Raw genomic sequence first — 21,351 nt, 5'->3', positions numbered from 1 at the left:
CCCGGGAGGGAACGGAGGCGCGGGGGGGGGGGGGCAGCGCGGCGGCGCGTCGCCCCGGCAACGGCGCCGCCGGGGCACTTCCGGCGGCGTCACGGCGGGCACCCGGAAACGGTTCCTACTTCCGCCGGGCAGGAAGGCGGTGAGGAGGCAACATGTCTGACAACGAGGACAAGTGAGAGCGGGGTCGGCCGGGGGTGGGAAGGGAAGGTGAGGCGGGACGACGTGGCGGCGGCGTATCCCGCCCCGGGGCGTCGGGTCGGGCCGGGCCGGGCCGGGCCGGGCCGGGCCGGGGGGAGCCCGTGGCGGGGGCGGCCCGGCCCGGCTCGGCTCGCAACGTGCGTGTCCCTCCCGCAGCTTTGACGGGGACGACTTCGACGATGTGGAGGAGGATGAGGGCCTGGAGGACCTGGAGAACGCGGAGGAGGTGGGTGCTCCGCGGGCCGCCGCGCCGGCCGGCCCGGGCAGGCTCTGCCGGCACCCCAGGCCTGCGTCGCCGCCCGGCTAGGCGGTCGCTGGGGCTGGGGAGGCTTCAGGGGCTCTCCCACCACCATGGGGCCTTGGTGGCGGGCGCAGCCGAGCTGCAGCGCTGGTTTGCTTTCCCCAGGAGGGACAGGAGAACGTGGAAATTCTCCCCTCCGGAGAGCGGCAGCAGGCGAACCAGAAGCGGATCACTACCCCCTACATGACCAAATACGAGCGAGCCAGAGTCCTGGGCACTCGTGCCCTCCAGATAGCGTGAGTACCCCGAGCATCACCATGGCTTCTCCCTTCCCTGTTAAAGGTGCTTTCCTCCTTCCTTAAAAACTCCTGGATCTCATGTAATCCCTTATATGACTGCTGAGCTTGTGAATCACCACCTCGGTCAACACTGAAGCACAGGACCGTTGAGCTTTTAGTGGCATGTGAAGTCTCTGTATCTCTGCCTGGCTGAGACTGTGGTACTTGTGCCTAGAAAGGAGGGCGTTCAGCAGCTGCAATGGACCTTCCTAGGTCACAGGCAAAATGAGGAGGGGATGTGACAACCTGATCCTGGTTTCTGTCTTTCGTAACGGAGCTGATGTGGGCTGGAAAGCTCAGAACTGGTTTGCAAAAGCCAATGTTGGAGCAAGGGATGCTCCAGAATGTCTTCAGTTGATACCACAGGGCTGTAGGAATTGAGAATGGCGTAACCAACCTGAAATCTGTTTTAAATGCAGTTGCATTGTGGCAAGATGTAAGTTTTTTAAAGTATTTGGCATAGTGGGGCCTCATTTATAATAGGTAATAACATTTAAATCCTGTTTTAAGTGCTCTTAAGGTTGGCTGCTCTCAACTTAATCCATTTACCTGTCTAGACTTTTTGATATGTATTATTAAAAAAAGGTTTGCGCTTTTTGAAAACCTGCCTTATGAGCGAGATTATTAGGCTGTAGCAAGGTTTGTCTGAAAGTGTGTCTCTGAGTTTCATCTTGGTTCTATCCACCCTCAAAATAATGCCTCTTTTCTACATCATTTAGAAGCTCGTAGGTGGTAATCGCATCTTTCCTTAATCATCACTTTGCCAAGCTATTCTTTGCACAGTCTTCAGTCTGTGAAGCTATTTTGTGCACATTCTTTCAGCTGGTGGAAGGCCAGAAAAATGGGGGAGATGAGATGGGCCCATGCCAGACCTTTAAACCAAAACACTCTGGCACCTTGTTCTGTTTCACCTACATATTCTGCCTTCAGTGCTGAACCTAGGCCAGCAGCAGCCCCCAGTGGCCTTATCCACGCATAACGTGAACTTTCTTTGCTGCTGCTGTCTAATGGGTGGATATCGTCACCCATGTTTGCTCTGCTGTTACAACCCTCTGCAAAATGCTTAATATTTTCTTCCTAGAGGTAGAGTGCATTGTAAATCCAGCCCCTTGCTTTCCCCCAGACAAAGCCAGGCAGGTGTGAGCAAATCAGAACATAAGAGATGTGCTGGAGTTGTAAGAGGCGTGCTCATTTTACAATGTTTCCACCCTCTTTATTGGATTAATTTTAGAACCACTCTTTTCCTTACATTTAAGTACAGCAGAGGGTGGCTAGAAAGGTGTAGATCTGACCAGCTCTCAAGCGCCAGCTGGTCAGCAGAGGCTAAGGAATGGGGCAAGAAGAACAGTTAAGTAAAAGCTCAGTCCGTAACCATTTGGGGGAATTTTCTTCCCAAAGTGCATAAGAGAGCAAGTCAGACTTGCCAAGGTGGTGTCCCGCCCTCCTACTTTACTGGCCGTTGTCCAGATGACATAGGTGGGCATGTGCTTAGCTGTCCCTTTTCCTTCTCTGTGTGTTCTCTCAAATGATTGTTGTTCTGTCCCAGGATGTGTGCCCCTGTGATGGTGGAGTTGGAAGGAGAGACAGACCCCTTGCTGATTGCCATGAAAGAACTCAAGTAAGTCCCAGACTTTGACAGTGAGCGTATTGATTTCCATAAAGCAAGCAGTCCTCTCCTTCTCCTTGTCCCAGCGTTTAGCTGCTTATTCCAAGACAACCTTGTCTTCCCTCGATAACAGTGAGCACTACAGTTGCCTTACCCATTTTCACCTTGGGATTTCTCCGCTGCTGCTCTCTCCCATGCTAGTTGCTTGTGCAAAGTACTGATGATGGAGTACACCGACCTCTTTTACTTTGGAGTCCAAATGTTCTTTATTTCTACGATGAGAACCCAAGATCCTCATCTTTCTGGAATCAGTTTAATTCCCTGAATGGAATTGATTTGAAGCAGCCATCTGAACAGACCTGTGTTCAAATGAAATGCTGGCAAACAATAAAATAAGGGTCAGGCTGGTGGTGTGGAGACCCTGTTAAGAATGTTCTTTTCCCGCACCCTTCCACACTTGGCTTATTGTGCTTGCAGGGAGGCACGTCCCCTGCTTACAGGAAGATAAATCCTTTCTGACTGTAGCAGAGGCAGCTTCTGGATGACCGCTTACAGGCCCACCTTTCCACAGCAGAGCTCCCTGCTGGCCCACAGTTTGCCTACGTGGTCAGTGACCTAGATCATGTGCAGGTATCCTTCAAGCAGAGCAACTGGACTCCATTACTGATTAAGTCCCTGTTCCTGAACTGAATTTTGCCTCTGCTCCCCCAGTTTCTCAGTGCATTGCAGTTGCCCTTGCAGATTTTATATCTATTACAGCTCCCGTTATCATTGCCAAAAGCTCCTTAGGTCATGTTCCTGTCAGATCTCCAAGCTCAGTCTGAGTTGCTTCTGGTCACTGTCTGAGCCTGAGCTCTAGAAAGTAAGTCAGGGTGTGACAAAGTATAGTGGCATCCTGTTCTGTGCCAAAATTCAGTTGTAATTCTTGGCATGAGGGAGCTACTTTGCTACTGGAAAAACAACGGCCCTGAATGTGATCATTAAAGAAGTTGTATTACTTTCCAAGTCTGATATGGTTGAAACCTGATGCCCTGGTTAGATTCCAGACTGTCTGATTACATTCTGCTGACTTAAATCTATTTCCATTAAGTTAAACTGTCTTCAGCATTTTCTTGCTTTCTAATTGGAACCACTGTTAGCAGATGCTGTGCTCCACCCCAGCTGTACCGGTTTTGGTCCCTGATTAGTCTGTATTTCATGTATCCTTCTTGACATGTAAATGATGTTCTCAGGGTGCAAAATACTCTGTAAATACCAGTTTTTCATGAAGGTTCTCAGAATTCTGCCACTTTTTTTAGTGTCTTGTGGGGAAAAATCTTCCATCAAACAAAAAATGGATTTGTTCTTCTGAGTCCCTTGATCCCGCCCCCTCCCCCCCCCCCCCAATATCTTAGTTAGATGCTTGGTGTTGTCTCATAGTGCGTTCAGATCACAGGGCTCAATTCCTGCAGTAGCAACAGAGGGCTGACGTGCTGTAGGTTTTTGGTTGTTTTGAGTCTAAGAGAGTGCTCAGTGCTTTTGCACCTACAAAAGAGAGGAGGTTGTTGGGACTTCCCTCTACTATATAATACCAAATCACTGGTGCTACACAGATCTCTGTTAAACCTGATGAGCTTACTGAAGTGCAGTGCACCTCACTTCCCATTGCCTGCTGAAGTGGTATAGTGAAGGCTCTGGCATTTCTGTTCACCTCTCTGTCCTCCCTTCAGAGCACGCAAGATCCCCATAATCATCCGTCGTTACCTACCAGACGGGAGCTATGAAGACTGGGGAGTGGATGAGTTAATTATCACAGACTGATCAGCCTCCAGCCATTGGTTTGGTTCTTTCCTTCTCCAGAGATGTTTCTATTTTTGTTTATATTTGTGTAAATAAATTATAAACCTCCCCATTTTAAGTTAAATGTGGTTTTTTGTTTGTTTTTTTTTTTTCCCTCCCACTTTCTCTTTCATCTCAGTCCTACATGCCCAAGAGAAGACTTTCTTACTTCTCTCTTCCAGCTTGGTCATTATTCTTTCTGTCATGGGCTATATTAATAAGATTAGGGAGCCAAGTGCCATGCTTTTCTTGCAGTTTTTTTCTCCTGCAAAGGCCATACCTTTTAGCTAGGCTAAAGACTGTAGTAACTACTTCCTCCTCCTCCAGCACCACTCCTCCCCAGTTATAGGACCAATAGCCAATTAAACTCCTGCTGTACAAAAATGCTCTTGCAGGTGCTTTGGCTTCAGAAAGACTCCAGCCCTCCACCCTGTCCCTTCTTAAAACAGGAGTGTTGAGACACCTCCATTGCTTCCCCCTAGACAGTTGGGCCTTTGTGCCCTGAGCAGGTTGCTGTGGAAACCCCCAATTTCCTCTCTGGCTGTGGGGCTTCTCAGGAGTATCGTAGAGCAGCTCTCATCAAATCACCTATTGTTTCCCTGCTCCTGCTGCTTATCAGAGGTGGGGATCCCCTTTCAGTGGCACTGCCCCAGCCGGAAGCATGGTCCCCACTCGCAGTCCCACCAGCTCGGCAGTCGTAGGTGGTTGCTGCATTTGCTCCTCTTTCAGCTGTTCCCTGACATGCAGTTGGAACTGATGGTCCTGAGTGTGCGGGTGCTCGTCAGCCATCTCGGTTGTACAGACTCTGGTGGTTCTTACAGTGGCACAAAAGTAGTTAAATCTTAGAGTTCCTTTAATCTGTAGTGTGATGAAAGATCAGTCATTTGTCCCCTTAAGGCACCTGCACTCTTGCCTCTGATGTGCAGGGAGGTTACGTGTGCAAATCAAGAAGAGTTGGGTGGATGCATTACAATCTGCAAGGGCCTCCAGCCAGCCGCTACCTGGTTTCCATTGCTTGATCTTCTGTGTACTCCAAGGTTCTTGCTCTGCATGAGGAACATTGAGCTCGGGCAGAAAACATTGAGTCTCAATTATCATATTAAAAAGTGCCCATGGAATTTTTGTTTTCCTTATTTAAAGAGAAGAAGAGGGAAAGTGTACCTATGGTTTCTGCTTTACAATGATTTTTTCTCTTTATGCTGGTCCAGGAAGAATCTTTCCAACTAGTTGGTGTTAAAGCTTGTGCTTATATATAAAGCATGCACTGTCCATGCCGTATGTGTGGTCGGTGGCTGCAGATGAGCATCCACGTCCCAAAGGGAGTTTATATCCACCTGCTTGGGAACTCAGCTCATATAACTAGCCATGAATGTCATTCACTTACTGCTCCCTGGAAAAGCACCGGTCCATCCTTCCTCTGTTGGCCTGCACAGGAGGGGCTGGTTTTGGAGGTGAGAATGCAAGAGCTGAATGGGTCCCTGGGCAAAATGACAGGTCAAAGGGAATGTGGAGACGCTTGCAGGTGTGGGAAGGGGGTTGACTGTGAGGAACACAAATACTTCCTGGTCCAGGCCATCCCTACCAAGAAAAGGTTAATTTGCAGCACTGTGGCCTTCAGCCTTCTCCCCCCACCCTCCATGGAATCCTTTAATCACGTTGGTGCGGTGAAATTTCAGCCCTGAAATGGTGCCTTTGTGCAATCGTTTTGGCGTCCGCCATGGAGCGCGGGGTCGTTTTCTTGTCCTTTTTTTTTTTTTTTTTAAATGGCTTCTTTGTTCCCTACCCGACTCCCCTCCCCAGCCTTGCATCTGTATCAGATACGATTAAAGGGATAGGGGAAGGATGCTGGGCCAGCTCCTGCTAGGCTGCAGGAGGAGTGGTTAACCCCTCTGTTACCAGTGATATTCTCAGTCCTGTCTTAGTTGTGAGGACCCTCCTAGATGAGAGGAGGCATCCCGTTCCACTAGAGAGTGGTTGAGGCAGAGCCCACTCGCTTTCTTAACTTGCTTTTTGAAGAGCTGGAGAAGGTACTTGTGTGTGGTTAAGAACTTTCTTTTCCTCCTCTTCTGTTCATCCACACCACGTCCCTTCTCTCTCCCACCCCTGTGATCAGCTCTCCTACCCCTAACTCCACCATAGCTTCCCTTCTTCCTCACACATGCTCCTGACCTGCTCAGCAGTGCAGTAGTTCCTTTCTGGACTCTTCCACAGCCTGTAATTTGGGGTAGAGATTTCTCCTCCTCTCTAGTGAATGGCCACAGTCCTATTTTGCATGGAGCTTTGCATGGAGCTGGCATCACCATTGTTAGATCCATTAGTGCTGAGTTTTAAAAAGCTTTGAACATGTTCCACAGTTCCTAGACATCCTGCTTACTCTACTCACCCATAAAGCGTTTAGTGAACACAGACTCACTGGATCGATCACATGCGTCTGCATTGAAACCTTTGGAATCAATTTGTAATTGTTGTGGAGTCTCAGTGTTAATTGGGATCCTACCTTGCTACCATTGGCCTTGAGAGATGTTCTTAAGCAGACTGATATCTGCTGTACATTTTCTTTCCAAACACCTCCGGATAGCCTCCCAGGACCTGACTACACCCAGGATATCTTCTTCAACAAGTAAGAAGGTGTATACATCTATTTAATATACTCTGTGTGTGTGAGTGTGTGTGTTTGTATTTAAGTTCTTGCTTGTGGAAGGCAAGAGGCCAGGGGGGTGAGTTTTTACGGAGAAACTAATGGTTGCTTCCAAAATACACAAGTTTGTGTATGTGGGGAAGTTTTTTTTGAAGGTATGTCATCTGCCACCTGGTGATGAGGAAGCAAGATGAGGAACCCCACACTCCTATTCTGGAGAGCATTAACAATCACACTAAGAAATTCTTGGGTGAAGCACATGCAAAACAGCACTTTCCTTAATTGCACATACTAAATCTTAGCTGAAGACCAGAAATCAGTGTTACTACATTTCTCACTGAAGAAATGACTGGAGCTGGGGTGTGAACAGAAGATAAGTCTCATCTCCATGAAGGAGTCTGGTAAGCCAGTCAGAGTTCTGCCTGTGTCCTCTTCATGACAGGCAGAGGAAGGCTGTGCACAGGATCCATGTGGTGGTGGTGTGATCCATCATACACTTACTGGGGGAAAAACAGAGACTTTCAGGAAAGAAGTCAAAAACCCAAGACACGTGAAAATGAAACTTTTAAGTTTATTATTCCATATGTTTAATGCAGAGTTAATGGTGCTAGGACAGCATAGAGACTGGGGAAAGGGGGGTGGGGGAGGAAGGTGCTACTTGCATAAATAAGGGGACAGGGCTGGAAGAGGTTACATGTGTACAGGGAGCAAACATTCTACATGATCTTTTCAGACACCACAAGAAGTCATCCATAGCTAAGGGAGGCAGGAAGGGCATCTGACAGTCATATCAGCAGAGGGAAACAGCGGCACTGATCACAGTCCACGTTTGGTTAAAGTATTTTATCTTTCTAGACTGGAATATCCATTGGAAGGTCCCACAACATGTCTCTGCAATCAATTGCCAGGAGTCAGCTTTTCCTGCAGCAACTTTTGTGCCAGTTCACTCCCTGGCATGACAAACCACCCCAGTCCTGGAGGTGACAAAGGAGAAGTAAGCAGACTGTCCTCAGGTGTTGGGCTGAAAAAAGGAGGTTGATCTGACTGCGAGAGCTGGTTGTTTCCAGTTTGAAACCCAAAGGGGAAAATGAATTCTTTTGTACCTAAATAGGCTTATTTTCTTTACACTCATCCAAGATTGGGTACGTATCTACCTTGCTTAAAGCTGCAGGAGTATCTTTCCATCTTCAGCGTAGGTAGGAGGGAGGTGTTGACTGAAGAAGACATGATGAACAAACGAGCGGGGATGCACACCCCATCAGCCTGAGTTTGGAGTGGGGATTCAAAGAGAGTATTGCAATCAACTCGGGGTGTTGGCAGGTGCATAGTAGCTTTCTTGGTGCCTCTTCATTTCAGGCAGGCACAGTCGGACATGGAAGAGCAAGGACCAAGTTTGCTCAGAGGTTGTTTGGGATACTGAAGAGATTAGAAAGAACTGAGATGCCAGAAATGCCAGACATAAATGAACAAAACAGAGTAATTGTAAGAAAGGAGGATTCACCCACAGCACCTTAATGATCCACCGATCCTTCCCCACCTCTCCTACACCTCGATACATGAACACGCGTGCGCACACAGGCTATTATATGAGTAACGCTAAGACCAGCAATGCGGTTCCCAACTCCTACACGTTGTTCAGGCAAGCCTTATAATCTCCATGCAGGAAAGAGTGTGGGATTAAACAGAGACAGGATGGAGAGAAGAAGCAGGGAGAAAAGCTAGGATGCAGCTGTGGAAATCGGCAGGGAAGCAAGCGTAGGTTGGTCTTCCAGTGGGGTTCAAGATTCATGCATGTGTGAATCTTAGGCAGGACTGCTGCACGACGCTGATCGCAAGGAAGCTGGCTGTGCCATCCTCCCTACTACTCCTCCCATAATATGTTCACCAAGGCTGAGCAACCACCCTTCACCCGCAGCAGGTGACAGTGTTGGCCGTTGTGGCCTGTTGGAAACGCTTGCTAACTCCCTGGAGCAGTTTGGGGAGGGGAAGGAAAGGACAGTCTCTCTCATCGTACAGTGCAGGGTGCGCACAATGAAACCCACCACGGACCAGTCACTCCATGTCTAGAATCCTCCTCATCTAGAAGGCCAATAAGGTGTCGCAAGCCAGTTATGTGGCCTGCGTGAAATTGGTAAAGGGCGAAAGGACGAAAAACCTTCCTCTAGGCGGGTGAGCCAGCGATAGCCGGGGTCAAGAAAGGCACTTCTGTATACTCAGTGGGTTCTGGTGGCTGGATGGCACTGAGTGACCTCGGAGTTCGGAGGCTCTTCTGCCTGTGCTGATTCTTCGGAGCCTTTCCGTCGCTGCTTCGGTCACCGTTCCCCATTCCCTATGGTCTGGAGAGAGTCGTATACACAGGCTGTTCCCAATGTGTGGGGCTATGGGACTGTGGCACGGAGGGTGCAGGGTCAGAGATGGCAGTGTAAAGGGGACGTTGGGAAGGTCCCATATAGGAGAAGGCAGAGTAGAGGCCAGAGGCTTGGCTGGAATGGCTGTAGTAGGGTCCCGAGGGCTGGTGGTCCGGATAGTCAAACTGGGGCCTGGAGATGGAGGGGAAAGCCGAACCGTAGTGGGGCAGACTCAGGGATGTATAAGCTATCTGGGAGGTGGAGGGCTGGTCAGTGTAATGACCTCCAGGGGCAGACCCCTCCGTTTTCACCTGGGCCTTGGAGTCTACCACCGATGAGGTGGCAGTGGACAAGGAGACTCCGTGCTGCTTGGAGATCCAGGCAGAGTGTCCGCTGGCTGCAGCCAGGGCGCTCCCGAGGCCGTAGCCAGCAGCCGCCGCTGCTGCATAGCCCCCAACATGGCCTGGGTGGCCAGCGTGTCCATTGGGCGGCAGGTATTGGTCGAATTCATTGACATCGAAGGTCTCCATGTTAGACATCACTTCATGGCTGATCTCTCCGATGTCCACATTGCCAAAGTCAATGTGTGGCTTTCCCCCTTCCCCCAGGGAACGCCCTTCTCGTTTGGAGTCAGCTTTGCCTGCCTGCAGCTCGGTCTTCGGGGTAGTAGGAGGTGTGGGGGGCCCGTGGCTCTGACCTACAATGTGAAAAACATTTTGAGGAGGAAAGAGAGAGAAGAAGTGAGTTACCACTTTATGCCTGGGCTTTATACACATGCCAGCTCCGCTCCTCCCAGTTTGCCAGCAACTGTCCAGCTGGATTCTTCAGTGGAGAGAGAGAGAGAAATAGCCAGCCAAAACCAAACCTTTTTATATCATCTTGTGGAAAAAGAGGGAGGGTGCAATGATACCCTGCCTGACCAGAGGAATGCAAGTGCCCGTGAAACTCGGGCACGTCTCTATACTGCTGACTCCAGCAGAGTTTGTTGGTCGTGAGCAAGGTGTGAGCCACATCGCTAAGGCTTTCACCGTGATGCCTTGGTTTTTTTCAGCCTCTGAGTTGGCTGTAAGCTGTCAGTAGGTTCACTGAGACCTGGGACTCACCTGAGGAGTGTTCTGGGTGCCCATCGGACATGGGTGACCCTTCGCCGGGATGTCTGTGATCCAGGTGGGCATTCTTGTAGTGGGCCTGGATGGCGGCAGCCCCACCAGCCTCCCCCTCCACCTGGCCTTCGCCCTCGCCCTGTGTGGCCTTGCCGTTTTTCCGCCGGCGGGGCTGGTACTTGTAATCAGGATGGTCCTTCTTGTGCTGCATCCTCAGCCGCTCCGCCTCTTCGATAAAGGGCCGCTTGTCGCTTTCGTTCAACAGCCTGCAGAGGCCAAGGTGGTAAAGAAGAGAAGAGGGGAAGGAGAGGGGCAGGTACATCAGGAAAAAACCACACCTATACACAGCATCGTGGGACACAGCTGTAAATCCAGATGTCAGGGTGTTGTGCCATTGAGGGTATTTCCCAGAACAACAGGGAGAGCTTGGAAGTGTTTCAGTGGAGACAGCAATATTTTCCTCCTCCTCGTTAATTATTAAGCCCTGACACTGGTTGGTGCCAGTGCTGGGTCCCCCTTCCCCAGCTGCATGATGCTTCTCACCTCAGTGAGTTCAACGCCCTCTCTTACGTTTCCCAAAGGCAAAGCGCAGTCTTTCACAGCTGTGTAAAATAAGGCTGGACAAGCTGCTTTCAAAGACTTTGGGCAAATTAAGGGCAGTTGGAATCATCCTTTGGACTAAGGCAGTATGGCACACCCTTGCTACCTGTAGTGCTGCCTCCTGCATGTCTCTTGCTCTTCCCCTGACTGTATTTATTCCAGTTTAACCTCCCACCCTTCCTTAGGCTCTGCTCCAAGTTTGAGGCTCTGCTGAGCACAAATGGCAGCAACTGGTTGGCTGCACAGTACCCATGGTGCTGCGTGGAACTTGCTGGGCCTTTAAGCATCTTGCAATATCCTAGAAGGGAATTAAAGAAAATTTTGAAGGGGAGAAACAGTGTATTCTGCTATTCCTGAGCTTCCGCTCACCTCAGACATGGATAATGCAAAAGGCTGAAGCACAGAGGACCAGCCCTTCTTGAACTTAGCTGAGCAGTTGTAAAAAATTTAGCTGCTACATTGTTAGTCTTGTAGAAATAGATGAGGTTTGGCCTCTGGATGAAAGGCACTGCAGAAATGTAAGCTCCTTCTGTGTATTCCTGCCAGATCTCGGACTGCTCTAGTTAAGATAGGCTCTCCGAGGAAATGGTGAAATGTGCGGGCAGGATGGCTCAGAGCACTTGAAGATGAGATCAACGTCATTGCTCAAGCCTTTAGCAGTGTCTCAGCTGGAAGCACGTCAGTTTCATTTTATGATTTTTCCCCTCAAATATTCTTGTGACTCAAGGTCATCCTGCTTCCAACCAGAAACCAGTGCTCTCAGAAGGGACCAGTCTTCCCATGGCTTGCAATTCCAAAGCCGTTAGAAATGGCAGGGCTCCCAAACAGCAAAAAATATTCCATTTATGAGATGTCCACGCCTTTTTCTCCCCAACAAAAGAACTACCTGGGGATGGGGCTGTGCCAGCACCTTGGTACCCCTGAAGCCCTTAGCACTAAAGCGTGACCAATTCTGTTAAGCTGTAGGGACTGAGGAAGATACAAATGCCTGAACTGGCCTGAAAAACTGAAGACAAAGAGGAGGCATGGCTCAAGGAGCACACAGATAAATCTGTTGGGGGATCAAAGGGGTCACCAGCAAGTAATGGGTTGGTTCCTAAGCACCCCCTTTCCCCCTGCTCCTTGTGCATCCCCTCAGCTGGCAGCCAGAACATGTGTGGCATGGGCTGGAGCCCGTTATGGTGCTGACCTGGGTTCACTCCAGGCAGCCTGAGCAGGTCGCGGCTGCACACCACATTCCTCCACTGCCTTAATCCCGGAGATTAAAGCAACTGAGCCACCGTGAATCCAACACCAGCTTTCCTGTCTCCCTCCCGCCACCGTACACCACGCTCACACATCCCAGAGGGCTCTAATCCCTCAGCCTGCGCTGCTCCCGACGGCCCTCCAAGGGGTCCAAAGGGACATCATCGCCAACCCTCGTAGACATCGTGGACTGGGAGGTGACCTTGCCTTGGCAAAACCTTCATCCTTGCAGAATGCCCCATCTCCACGGGAGATGGAGAATAGAGGCAAAACCTGCAACCTTACAACCCGGGACACTTCATTACAAGGCAGCCAGGCTCCGGTGTCCCTGCACTCCCTGCCCTGATGGTGCTAAAGCTAATAAGATGCTGTGGTTGGGAATGAAAGGTCTCTTTCTATGTGGGCACCTCTCGGAGTGAGAGGGCTGTAGGCTGCACAGCCAGCTTTGATCTATCTGCAGGGCATACTGCACAGCGAGCTCAGAGCAGAGCCTCCCATGGAGACTGAAGCTCAGCCTCCCAGATCCGTCTCATGGATGGCGTGAACCAGAGCTGCTCGAGGCTATGCAGGAGTCAGATCCCTGTCCTCTGAGCTATGCCTGAGTCCCTCACCTCCTCTCCCTTTGACAGCAGCCCACGAGCAGTGCCACCAGCAGGACAGCAGCAAGTCCACTCCCCGCGTCTTTGCCTTCTCCTTTCCAAGGCTGCCTGCTCCCTCCTCCCGCTGGGATCAGAGCTCAAATCGGCTTTAGCAAAGTGAAACTGGTGCGAGCAGGCAAAGGCCAGGAGATTTGGGGGGATTTGGATTTCACTTGCTTCCTGCCCTCCCCCTCCTGCCCCCCACGCTCCCCAGACCATAATGCAAAGGAATCTCGCACGGGCAGAGAAGTTATGGATCACAAAGCAAAGCCCTTCATGGGGCTTAACCGAGCCCTCGCCACCCTCTCCAACACCGAATGCTCACCCCCGAGGTGAGGGGAGAGGGGCAAGCATCCAGCACCCCGCTCCAGGAGGAGAAAGAAGGGCTAAAATCTTTCTGCCCGCCTCTTGCAGCCTCCCCTTCTGCCGCCTGGCATTGCACTGCGCTGCGTGCCAGGCAGCTGGCTCGGCGGCCAGAGGCCTGACCCTGTGCCCAGGACTCAGCTGCCGATGAGTCAGTGTGGTGACGGGGTTGGGCATTGGGGCTGATGCAAGGCAAAGGCTGGCTGGGAGCAGAAAGCAGCCAGGCAGGCTCTCCTACATGTCCACGGCCCCAGATTTTGTGGGCATGACCCTATTCCCTGGGTGCTGCCACCCCCATGCAAAGATCCCTCCATCGGGTCCCCTCGCTCCTCCCTACCGAGCCTTACTCCCCTTCTTCCCATGCCTCGCTTGTTTTTGGCCCCAGAGGTGGTGCTGGCTGGCGTTTTGGCTGAGAGTCACGCCGACATTTTCAGCAGCCGGCCTCCATTTGAGAGCTGCTCCCTGTCCCACTCCGGGGAAGGAGAGCAGCCAAGGTGAGATTTCATGACCGTCAAGCACAGAAACCCTCCCTTCTTCTTTTTTAGTACATTCGGTTCGTCAACTGCACCCCTCACACACCCTAAGTGCATGACTGGGGGAGGTGGATGGGGCCACAAGCCTCCCGGCACCGCACTTGGGGCCAGGCGGGTAGCGAGGCCACTGGGGCATGTCCTGCAGCCCTTCCCAAGGAGGGCTGGGGCCCGTGGAGGACATGGTGGTAGCGCAGAACCGGAGCAAACGCCAGGCTTAAAAAAAAAGCCTGGGCCATTGCAACCCATTTTGCAGAGGAGCATGTGGGACAGCACTGGGGTTATCGCTCAGTCTGCTAGCTGCCTTTCAAGAAGATTCCCAGCCTCTGTTGTCCCTCACCAGTGCCAATCGCTGGGGACATGCTTGGTTTAATGGTGGTCTGCAGGCAATCTCCGTGCTCACCAGCGCTCGTCTCTCTCTGCCTCCCTTTACCTGTATAAGCTCAGAGCAGCCCACGTGGAAATATGTCACCCACATTTTCCAAAGCGACTAGCGATGTAAGCTGTAGGGTTTGGGTGGCCACCTTGTTAAGGGTGGGGATACGTGAACAGCCGTGGCCCTTTGCAGGGACCCTCATCAAATGTTTGAGACTAAGCCATCCAGAGCAAAACCTGGCTGCTTGCAGTTGTACCGACGCATAGGAGCTATACCTTGGGGATGGTGTAGATGAGGGCAGTGGGAACCTCAATGGAGGAAGACCCAACTGTACCGTGGCTGGAAGACGAGGCTCAGGGCTACTATCCTGGTAACCTTTGGGCCACCTCTCCTGGAGTTTTGTGGGCTGATATTTCCCCCCCAGCCTCACAGAAAGACGCACGCATGTGGTCCTACCCAGGCCAGACACCGACTGCACCCATAACCCAGCTTACTCTGCTGTACAGTCCCCATAGGGGCCGACACGGCTCAGAGAGCCTCAGCCTGCACTGGGGACACTCGGAGAGGAGACATGTTCAAGCAAAGCAGCCGGCTGGCAAACCCAGAAGCACGCAACAACCCCAGGCCTGATCCTGCAAGCTTCTCTGCCTGACCCGTGCTCCCTGGCCGCACGGTGCCCTAAGAAACACCCGAGAACCTTGACCATTGTCCGGCAGCAGCATCCCTCTGCTCCGAGTCCCGTGGAGCCAGCAGCGGGAGCCGTGCCCTGGGAGTAGGGAGGCAGTTGGGTGCCTGAATGTGGCCATGGCCCGGGGGCTGCGTCTCTCTGCTCTCTGAGTGCGATACCTATGGAGGGTTTCACTGCTCTGCTATATTTTCAAGAGAAATACAGTGTCCAGAGGGCAGTTGCTCTAAAATATGGCAATATTTTGCAATAAAGGAATGATACCTTGAAAAAGCACTTTGGGAACAAAAAAGGTGGGTTCCCCACACACCCCCGCCCTCTTCCAGCACAGCTTCACAGTCCAGAGGCTGGCAGCAGAGCTCCAGGCGGGAGCAAGTACCATGGTAAAGGGAAGGGAAAGCAGCCGGGAACAAAGTGGGAAAGAGCATCAGACGAGACATCCACAATCACGCCCTGCCTTCAACTTCCCAAATAAATCCCTTTGCTGGGGTTACACTAGGCACTGACGGGTTGGGGTAAGCGGGCTCGGTTCCTTGCGAGCAGGGAGGTTTGAAGCTGGGAGGAGACCTGGGCGTCAGCTGCTGGACAGGGTGTGTTTTGCTTCTGCTTGGAAAAATGTCTCTTGGCCCACCCAAGGTTGAGGGCTTCCTCCACAAAATGCCATCAGGGCAGGAGAGAGAGAATGAGAGGGTCTGTTGGCATGAGCTTTAGTTGGCGTTGGTTGGTGCAAGGCGAGGGGGGATGGTGCTGGGGTCTTGTGGCAGAAAGTGTTTGTAACAGGTTGATGGGGTTATCGGCAGAGACCATCAGATGGGAAAGAAGTGGCACGGCTAGCCTGACATGCTTGGCTTGGGCACGACAGCTCTCTGCACACCTGCGGGCCAGCTATGATCAATCGGGGCAGCCTGTCGGTCTGCCGGAGGAAGGAGGAGCGGGTTGGGGAGGCCATGTAAAGGACCCGGGGATCTACACAAAGCCAAAATGAAAATGGCCGCAACAAACTGGTGTGGCCAGAAGGACGAGCATGTGTGTGCCGGCGAGAAGGGAGGGCATCTCTCTGGGTGCAAAGGGAGATGGGGCTGGTTTGAACCAGCATATTGCAAGAGAACCTGCTAAGGCTGGGACTATTGCAGGTCTCTTCCTTTCTGCTAAGCCTCAGCCCCCCTTTCTAGTAGGGTTTCTCCTTGTCCATCTCGCTGCACCTGCATGGCCTGCCAAAACTGGGACCGTCCTGCGAAGGACGGGTGCGGGGCTCCGACTGCCTGGCTCCCTTCCCCTGATTTTCCTCCTCAGCCGTAACTTGATTTCCCGCTTGCTCTGCAGCACTGCACGGAAAATAACCCCTGTTGGCGTTGGGACCCGAGTTCAGACAGGCTTGAGGCAGTCACCAGTGCGTCAAATTGGATGGGGCTCAGCCTGGTTCCTGCTAGTGCACAACTTGGCCTAACAGAGAGGATGAGCCAAGAAAACAAGATCTCCCCTGGCAGTCAGGCAGGAGAGGACCAGGACGAGAGTGTCCTGGCCAGGAACAACAGGGGAAGTTAGTGGGAAACGCATGGAAAGGGCTGCCGCCCAGAATGGAGGTGAGCTCTGCTGAGGAAGCCTTCACTACATCCAAACACCACTCTTGCCCCAGTCGCCGACCGTGCCTCCTGCGAGGGGCCTCCCCGCAGGGAAGGAAGTCCCCTCAAGGGACACCCCTGCCATCCCGCTAAGTCTCCATCCTTCCACGTGACCACACAGTCCTCTCCAGGACACCTCCGGACCTCAGCCCTTGCGCTCCCCCTCCACCCACCCGCTCTTACCTCCACAGCTTCCCCAAGGTCTTACTGAGCTCGGCGTTGTGGAGGTGCGGGTACTGGTCAGCCAATTTCCTCCGGGCAGCCTGTGCCCAGACCATGAAGGCATTCATGGGCCGCTTGACGTGGGGTTTGCTCTTGTTACTTCCATTGACCCGGACGGGCATGGGTACCAGGGTCCAGTCATAGCCGCTCAGCACCTGGCTGACTGCCTCACGGATGCACACCGGGAACTTGTCGTCGTCCGCCTCCGAGTCTTGCTGTTCCTTCTTGACCTTCCCCATCTCCCCGTTCCCGGAGCCGGCGAGGTGCGGGGAGTTGTCTGATGCCATGGAGGGTCCTGGCGAGAGGCAGTGGTGGTCTTCAGAGCCCACTGGGCTCATCTCCACCTCCGAAAGGTCTTGGTCATCAGCCATCGTTGCTCTTGAGCCCTCTCTCTCTTCCTTCTTGGTGTCCTTCTTCTCACTGGGGAGGGGAGGGAGGAAGACAAAAACAAAGGAAGGAAAGGAAAGAGGGGGGAAAAAGAGAGAAAAGGAGAAGCAACCACCAAGTCTGAAAGGGACTCCAAGGTCTCTGAAGAACTGACCACGAGACAGGGGCCGCTCGATAAAAGCGCAAGCAAAGCAATTGCCGTGCACACCACAAAACCCGTGATCAATGGGGGTGGGGATGGGTCGGGGCCCCTGATTAATTGGGATATCGCTCCCTATCTCTGCGATCGTCTGGAGCTGACATGTGCAGAGGGGCCTGCAGCAAGAGGGATGAGGGGGGTTGGGGACCTGATAGGCGAGAGACATGGACCGTCCTGCCCGGCCACAGCTCCCCATGGGGAGCGGGGTGGGGGGGGACGGCCACAAAACTTGTGTGGGGAAGTGCCCCTTTCTTTCAAAGACATGCGGTGAAATGCCAGCGCGCTGCCCAGGGGGAGGTGTGGGAGGGGGAGCGCCAGCACCGTATTGATAAACCAGAAAGGACCTATATCCCGGCTACCGGGGAAGCTGAGCGGGCGGCACCACCAGGCAGGGAACCAGCCCAGGCCCCAGATCCGTACCCGGAGACCCTGATCCCGGCTGTGGGAAAGTGCCTCTGTGGGGACACCCCATCCCTCACCCTCCTCTCGCAGCTCATAAAACAAAGTCTTAAAATACATTTACATTGCATCCCCACACACATGCCTGTCTATGTGTATGTATGCGTATACATATTCACATTCATATATATATATATATACACACACAGAGATACAAACACAAACCAAGTTTAACTTTGAGACAAGCCAAGGCTTTGGGTTGCCTGCCCCACGCACTCCTCCTCTCTCCTTCTGTCTGCAGTCACCTCTAAAAGTCCCTGCCGCCGTGCAGCAGTTCCCCCCTTGGAGAAAGAAACACTCCAGAAATAAAGGCCTCTCTATCCCCCCCATCCAGAAATAAAAAAAAAGAAGAAAGAAATTAAAAAAGAAAAAAAAGAAGTGAATAGAAAAGCATGCCTCTGGCTTAGCTGAAAAAGAGCCAACGCAGAGCAAGGGCTGCTATCCCTCCAGTTTCAGAGGGCGACACAGACCCTCACTGGGGAAATCGAAAAAAGTAAGAGAAAGTAGGGGTAAAAAAGCGCAAGCGAACGTGTGTGTGCCTGCGAGCGAGCTCAGGTAGGAAAACTTACATTGCTGGCCGGTGTGCCGGGCGGATCCTGCGAGGGCTGTGATTTGTGATATCCCAATAGCCCCCCTGTCCTCCCTCCCAGCCCCGGCGGCGTTGGGGCGCGCAGTGCAGGGAGGCTCTCAGGCGAGTGCCATTCCTAGAGGGAGGCTTGGTTTTTACTAATACCCCGGCTGGATGTCTCTAGCTGGCTTTGCTGCTTAGCACCGGGGGAGGGAAGGGCGGAAGGTGGAGCCAAGCACTCCTCAGAGCCAGAATACGGTCGGTTGGGGATGGCGGGGAGGGGACGCAGGCAGCCCCCCACCCCACCTCGGCTGCCAGCACGTTCCCCGCTTTCCCCCGGTGCCAGCTTCTTCATGAGAGCCGCCGGCATTGGGCTGCTCTCGGCAGCGTGGCCACCCCAGAGATGGTGCTGGAGGATTCAACCCCGGGGGGTTTGGGGTGGTGGGGTGCTGGAAGAGGTCTGGGGTGGTTTGGGGAGATGGGTGTGCACCCCAGGACTGGGAAACCCTCCTTCCCCCTGCTAGCATGGTTGCTCCTGTGGGGTCTGGTGCCCCCCATGTGCCTAATGAGTCCCTGGTCCCTGTCACAGAGTCTCACGGGGACCCCACTGTGCACAAGTTGGCCCCAGACCCCGGGGTCAAGGCGCTGCCAAAAGGGCATCCTCATTCACAACTGAGTCTTCAGGGTGGGAAGGGGATGCAGGAGGTCACGGGTGTCCTGAGGATGGAGAACATCAGGTCCAAGGAAAATACCATGCTGCTGGACAGTGGATACCAGTTTGAACCTTCTTAGAACTTTTGCATCCTGGGGATGGGCTTGTCACATGTTCACCTCTTTGGGTCTTGCCCAGACAAGGAGACTCTCCTTCCTCCGACATGCTGAATTGCTCCTGAAGGCAAATGTGATGTCTTTCATGAGGAAAGGAGGTCTGATGAGAAGGACTCTCTCACACTCACTCATCCTCATTCTTGCTGCTCATGAACTGGGACACATAGAGGATCTCAGCACTCAATGGGTTAGGATGTTCTCCATCCTATCTTCCATTTTCTAGCCCACTTTCCTTCCCAGATGCCTCTGGTAGTTGGCTTCTTCAGTTTCCTTTGTCACTGGACCAACACCAACCTTGTAACCATGAGAGGTCACCCATCAAAAATCTGATGATCCTCCCAGATCCTCCTGAGTTAGCAATGAGATAAACCTGGCTCCTGCCCCAGCTCCTCGCTGGAGAGCCAACCTGAAGACACTTCAGTGCTAAGTCAGAAAATACAAAGAGGTGAATGGACGTGACCCAGGGAACCAGCTTCAAGGGATTTCAAGAGCATTTTCAATTCCTGTAGCAGATTTTTCACTCTCCAGAAGCTTTGTGTTAGAAAGACCCAGCAAAACCACTGGCTGGCATCACATGAAGCGTAAGGGAACCAGTCCCAAGGATGGTGCTGAGCACCTGAGTTAAAGCCCTCAGAGCAAACCTGTGGGGCTGGCCGCTGCCCTTGCAGACCTGACTGACAGCATAGGGCCATTTCCTTGCACGTCTGCTGTTGTCTGGAGTAAGTAAAGCTCTGAAACCGTAGGGTGGCTTCAGGGAAAACTCACTAGATCCCAGTGAGAAGCCTACTGAACAGAGCTGGGAGGCGGAATGGCTGCATGCGAATGGCATCAAGCAGGCAGAGGTGCTTAAAGGTGCCTCTTGCATCCCTCAAAAAAACCTCTCAAGGGATCATTTCCTACCTTTCATCTCTTCAGCATTACCTACGGCAGAAAAAAGATGGGCTCAGATACTCTTCTTCACATGATGCCTTTTTCCCTTTGGAAGAGAGGAATGTGGGTGCCTTTCTCTTGGATGATGCAAAAACCCAGTGGAGAGCCTAGCAAAACAGCATCGAGGCCCTGCTTCCTCGACCAAAGCAGTGGCTGGTGAACCTCAAGTCTTGCAGTATGGGATGAGTTCTCTCACCAAGAGAGACCCCAGTTGTGGTTGTTGCAAGAATGTGTCTCGCAGCACAGACGAGGGCAGTTTGGCAGCTCACCCTCTGTTTGGCAGACAAATAACCAGTGAAAACGAATGGGGCAAAGTCGCTTTGTACAAAGTTGTCCACGGTCCACTGGATGCAGAGTCAATAATGCTGCAGAGCTCATGGCATCTTCCCCCAGCCAGCGAGAGTCATCCTCAAGCGGCAGGGACCCTGCATATGAGGTGTGGGAGAAGTGGAGGGAGGGGAGGGTTGGTCTCCTGTCCCACAGGAAGATAGCCACTGCCAAGAAACGCTGCCCTGCTTGTTCCCCTGGCTGCAGCCAACGTCCAACCTGGGGCAGGGAGGAAGAATGCCACAGAAAATGGCCAGAAAAGGGTGTTTATTTGCCCTCCCTTCAGGTGGCTGGTTCCTGTGGACCCCATGGGAAAGACGTGATGGGGCAGGGATTTCTCATTTCCCTCCAGAGTGGGGGATACAGGGTGCTGGGCACCAAGTGGTAGGGAGCGAGAGGCTGGGGGTCCTCCTAGTGCTTTGATGAAGAAGATCCCCAGTCAGGAGACCAAGGAGGCCAACAGGGCACTGAGAGGAGCTTCACAGCCTTCTCAGCTCATACCCCAAATGCAGCGGCCTCTTGGCAGGCTCCGCGGGGAGAACGAGATGGTGCTTGACCCCAGCAAGACAGTGAGTGGTGGGGCTCACATCTTCCTGCATGCCCACAGGGTCTGGGTGAGCAGAAGAGTGTCTGACCCACCACTCCCAACTGGGGCAAGAAAGGGATCAAACCCAGAAGAGATTTCAGTAACCCACAGGGCTCTGGACCGGTGTTTGTCCCACTGCTCACCATCCCCATCAGGGGCTGCTGCCACCTGCCAGACAGGAGCCGGGTCCCGTTCGTGCCTTGTTGGAAGAGCTGTGGGTGCCTCAGCTGCAGACAGGGACATCCTCAAAGGAGCGTGTACCAGCCACACAGTCTCTGCAATCTGCAGTCTCAGTGTCTTCTCACATTTAAATGGCAGGGAAGGGTTTTTCCCTTCATTATGCCTTTATCCAGTTCTTGCTTTTTGCCGCCTTTGGTCCTGCCTCCTCTTTCTGAACTCCCTTTCCCTGTAGCTCCTTTTTCCCTGTTTCCAGCCCCCTCTCACAGCACTGAGTGCTCATATATCCTTTTCCAAGTCTCTTCTGTCCATGTGTCAT

At 52.6% G+C, this 21,351-nt stretch overlaps 2 protein-coding genes across 2 annotated transcripts; one reads left to right on the top strand and one right to left on the bottom strand.

Annotated features, from left to right (window-relative positions):
• Window positions 1–28: 28 nt before the first annotated feature.
• On the top strand, window positions 29–4,280 carry POLR2F (RNA polymerase II, I and III subunit F). Its single transcript, XM_075500957.1, has 5 exons — window positions 29–172; window positions 355–424; window positions 605–735; window positions 2,324–2,395; window positions 4,093–4,280. The coding sequence occupies exons 1-5, from the start codon at window positions 153–155 to the stop codon at window positions 4,181–4,183; spliced, it is 384 nt and encodes a 127-aa protein (XP_075357072.1). The 5' UTR covers window positions 29–152; the 3' UTR covers window positions 4,184–4,280.
• A 4,888-nt stretch (window positions 4,281–9,168) lies between these two features.
• SOX10 (SRY-box transcription factor 10) lies at window positions 9,169–16,957 on the bottom strand. Its single transcript, XM_075491677.1, has 3 exons — window positions 16,533–16,957; window positions 10,291–10,556; window positions 9,169–9,884 (listed from the first exon to the last, which is right to left on the bottom strand). The coding sequence occupies exons 1-3, from the start codon at window positions 16,940–16,942 to the stop codon at window positions 9,169–9,171; spliced, it is 1,392 nt and encodes a 463-aa protein (XP_075347792.1). The 5' UTR covers window positions 16,943–16,957.
• Between the last annotated feature and the right edge of the window lie 4,394 nt (window positions 16,958–21,351).

The sequence above is a fragment of the Mycteria americana genome, chromosome 1, assembly GCF_035582795.1.
Source record: "Mycteria americana isolate JAX WOST 10 ecotype Jacksonville Zoo and Gardens chromosome 1, USCA_MyAme_1.0, whole genome shotgun sequence".
Classification (NCBI taxonomy): Eukaryota; Metazoa; Chordata; class Aves; order Ciconiiformes; family Ciconiidae; genus Mycteria; species Mycteria americana.
The sequence above is the reverse complement of the archived record's forward strand: the minus strand, read 5'-3'. Positions and strand labels throughout refer to the sequence as shown.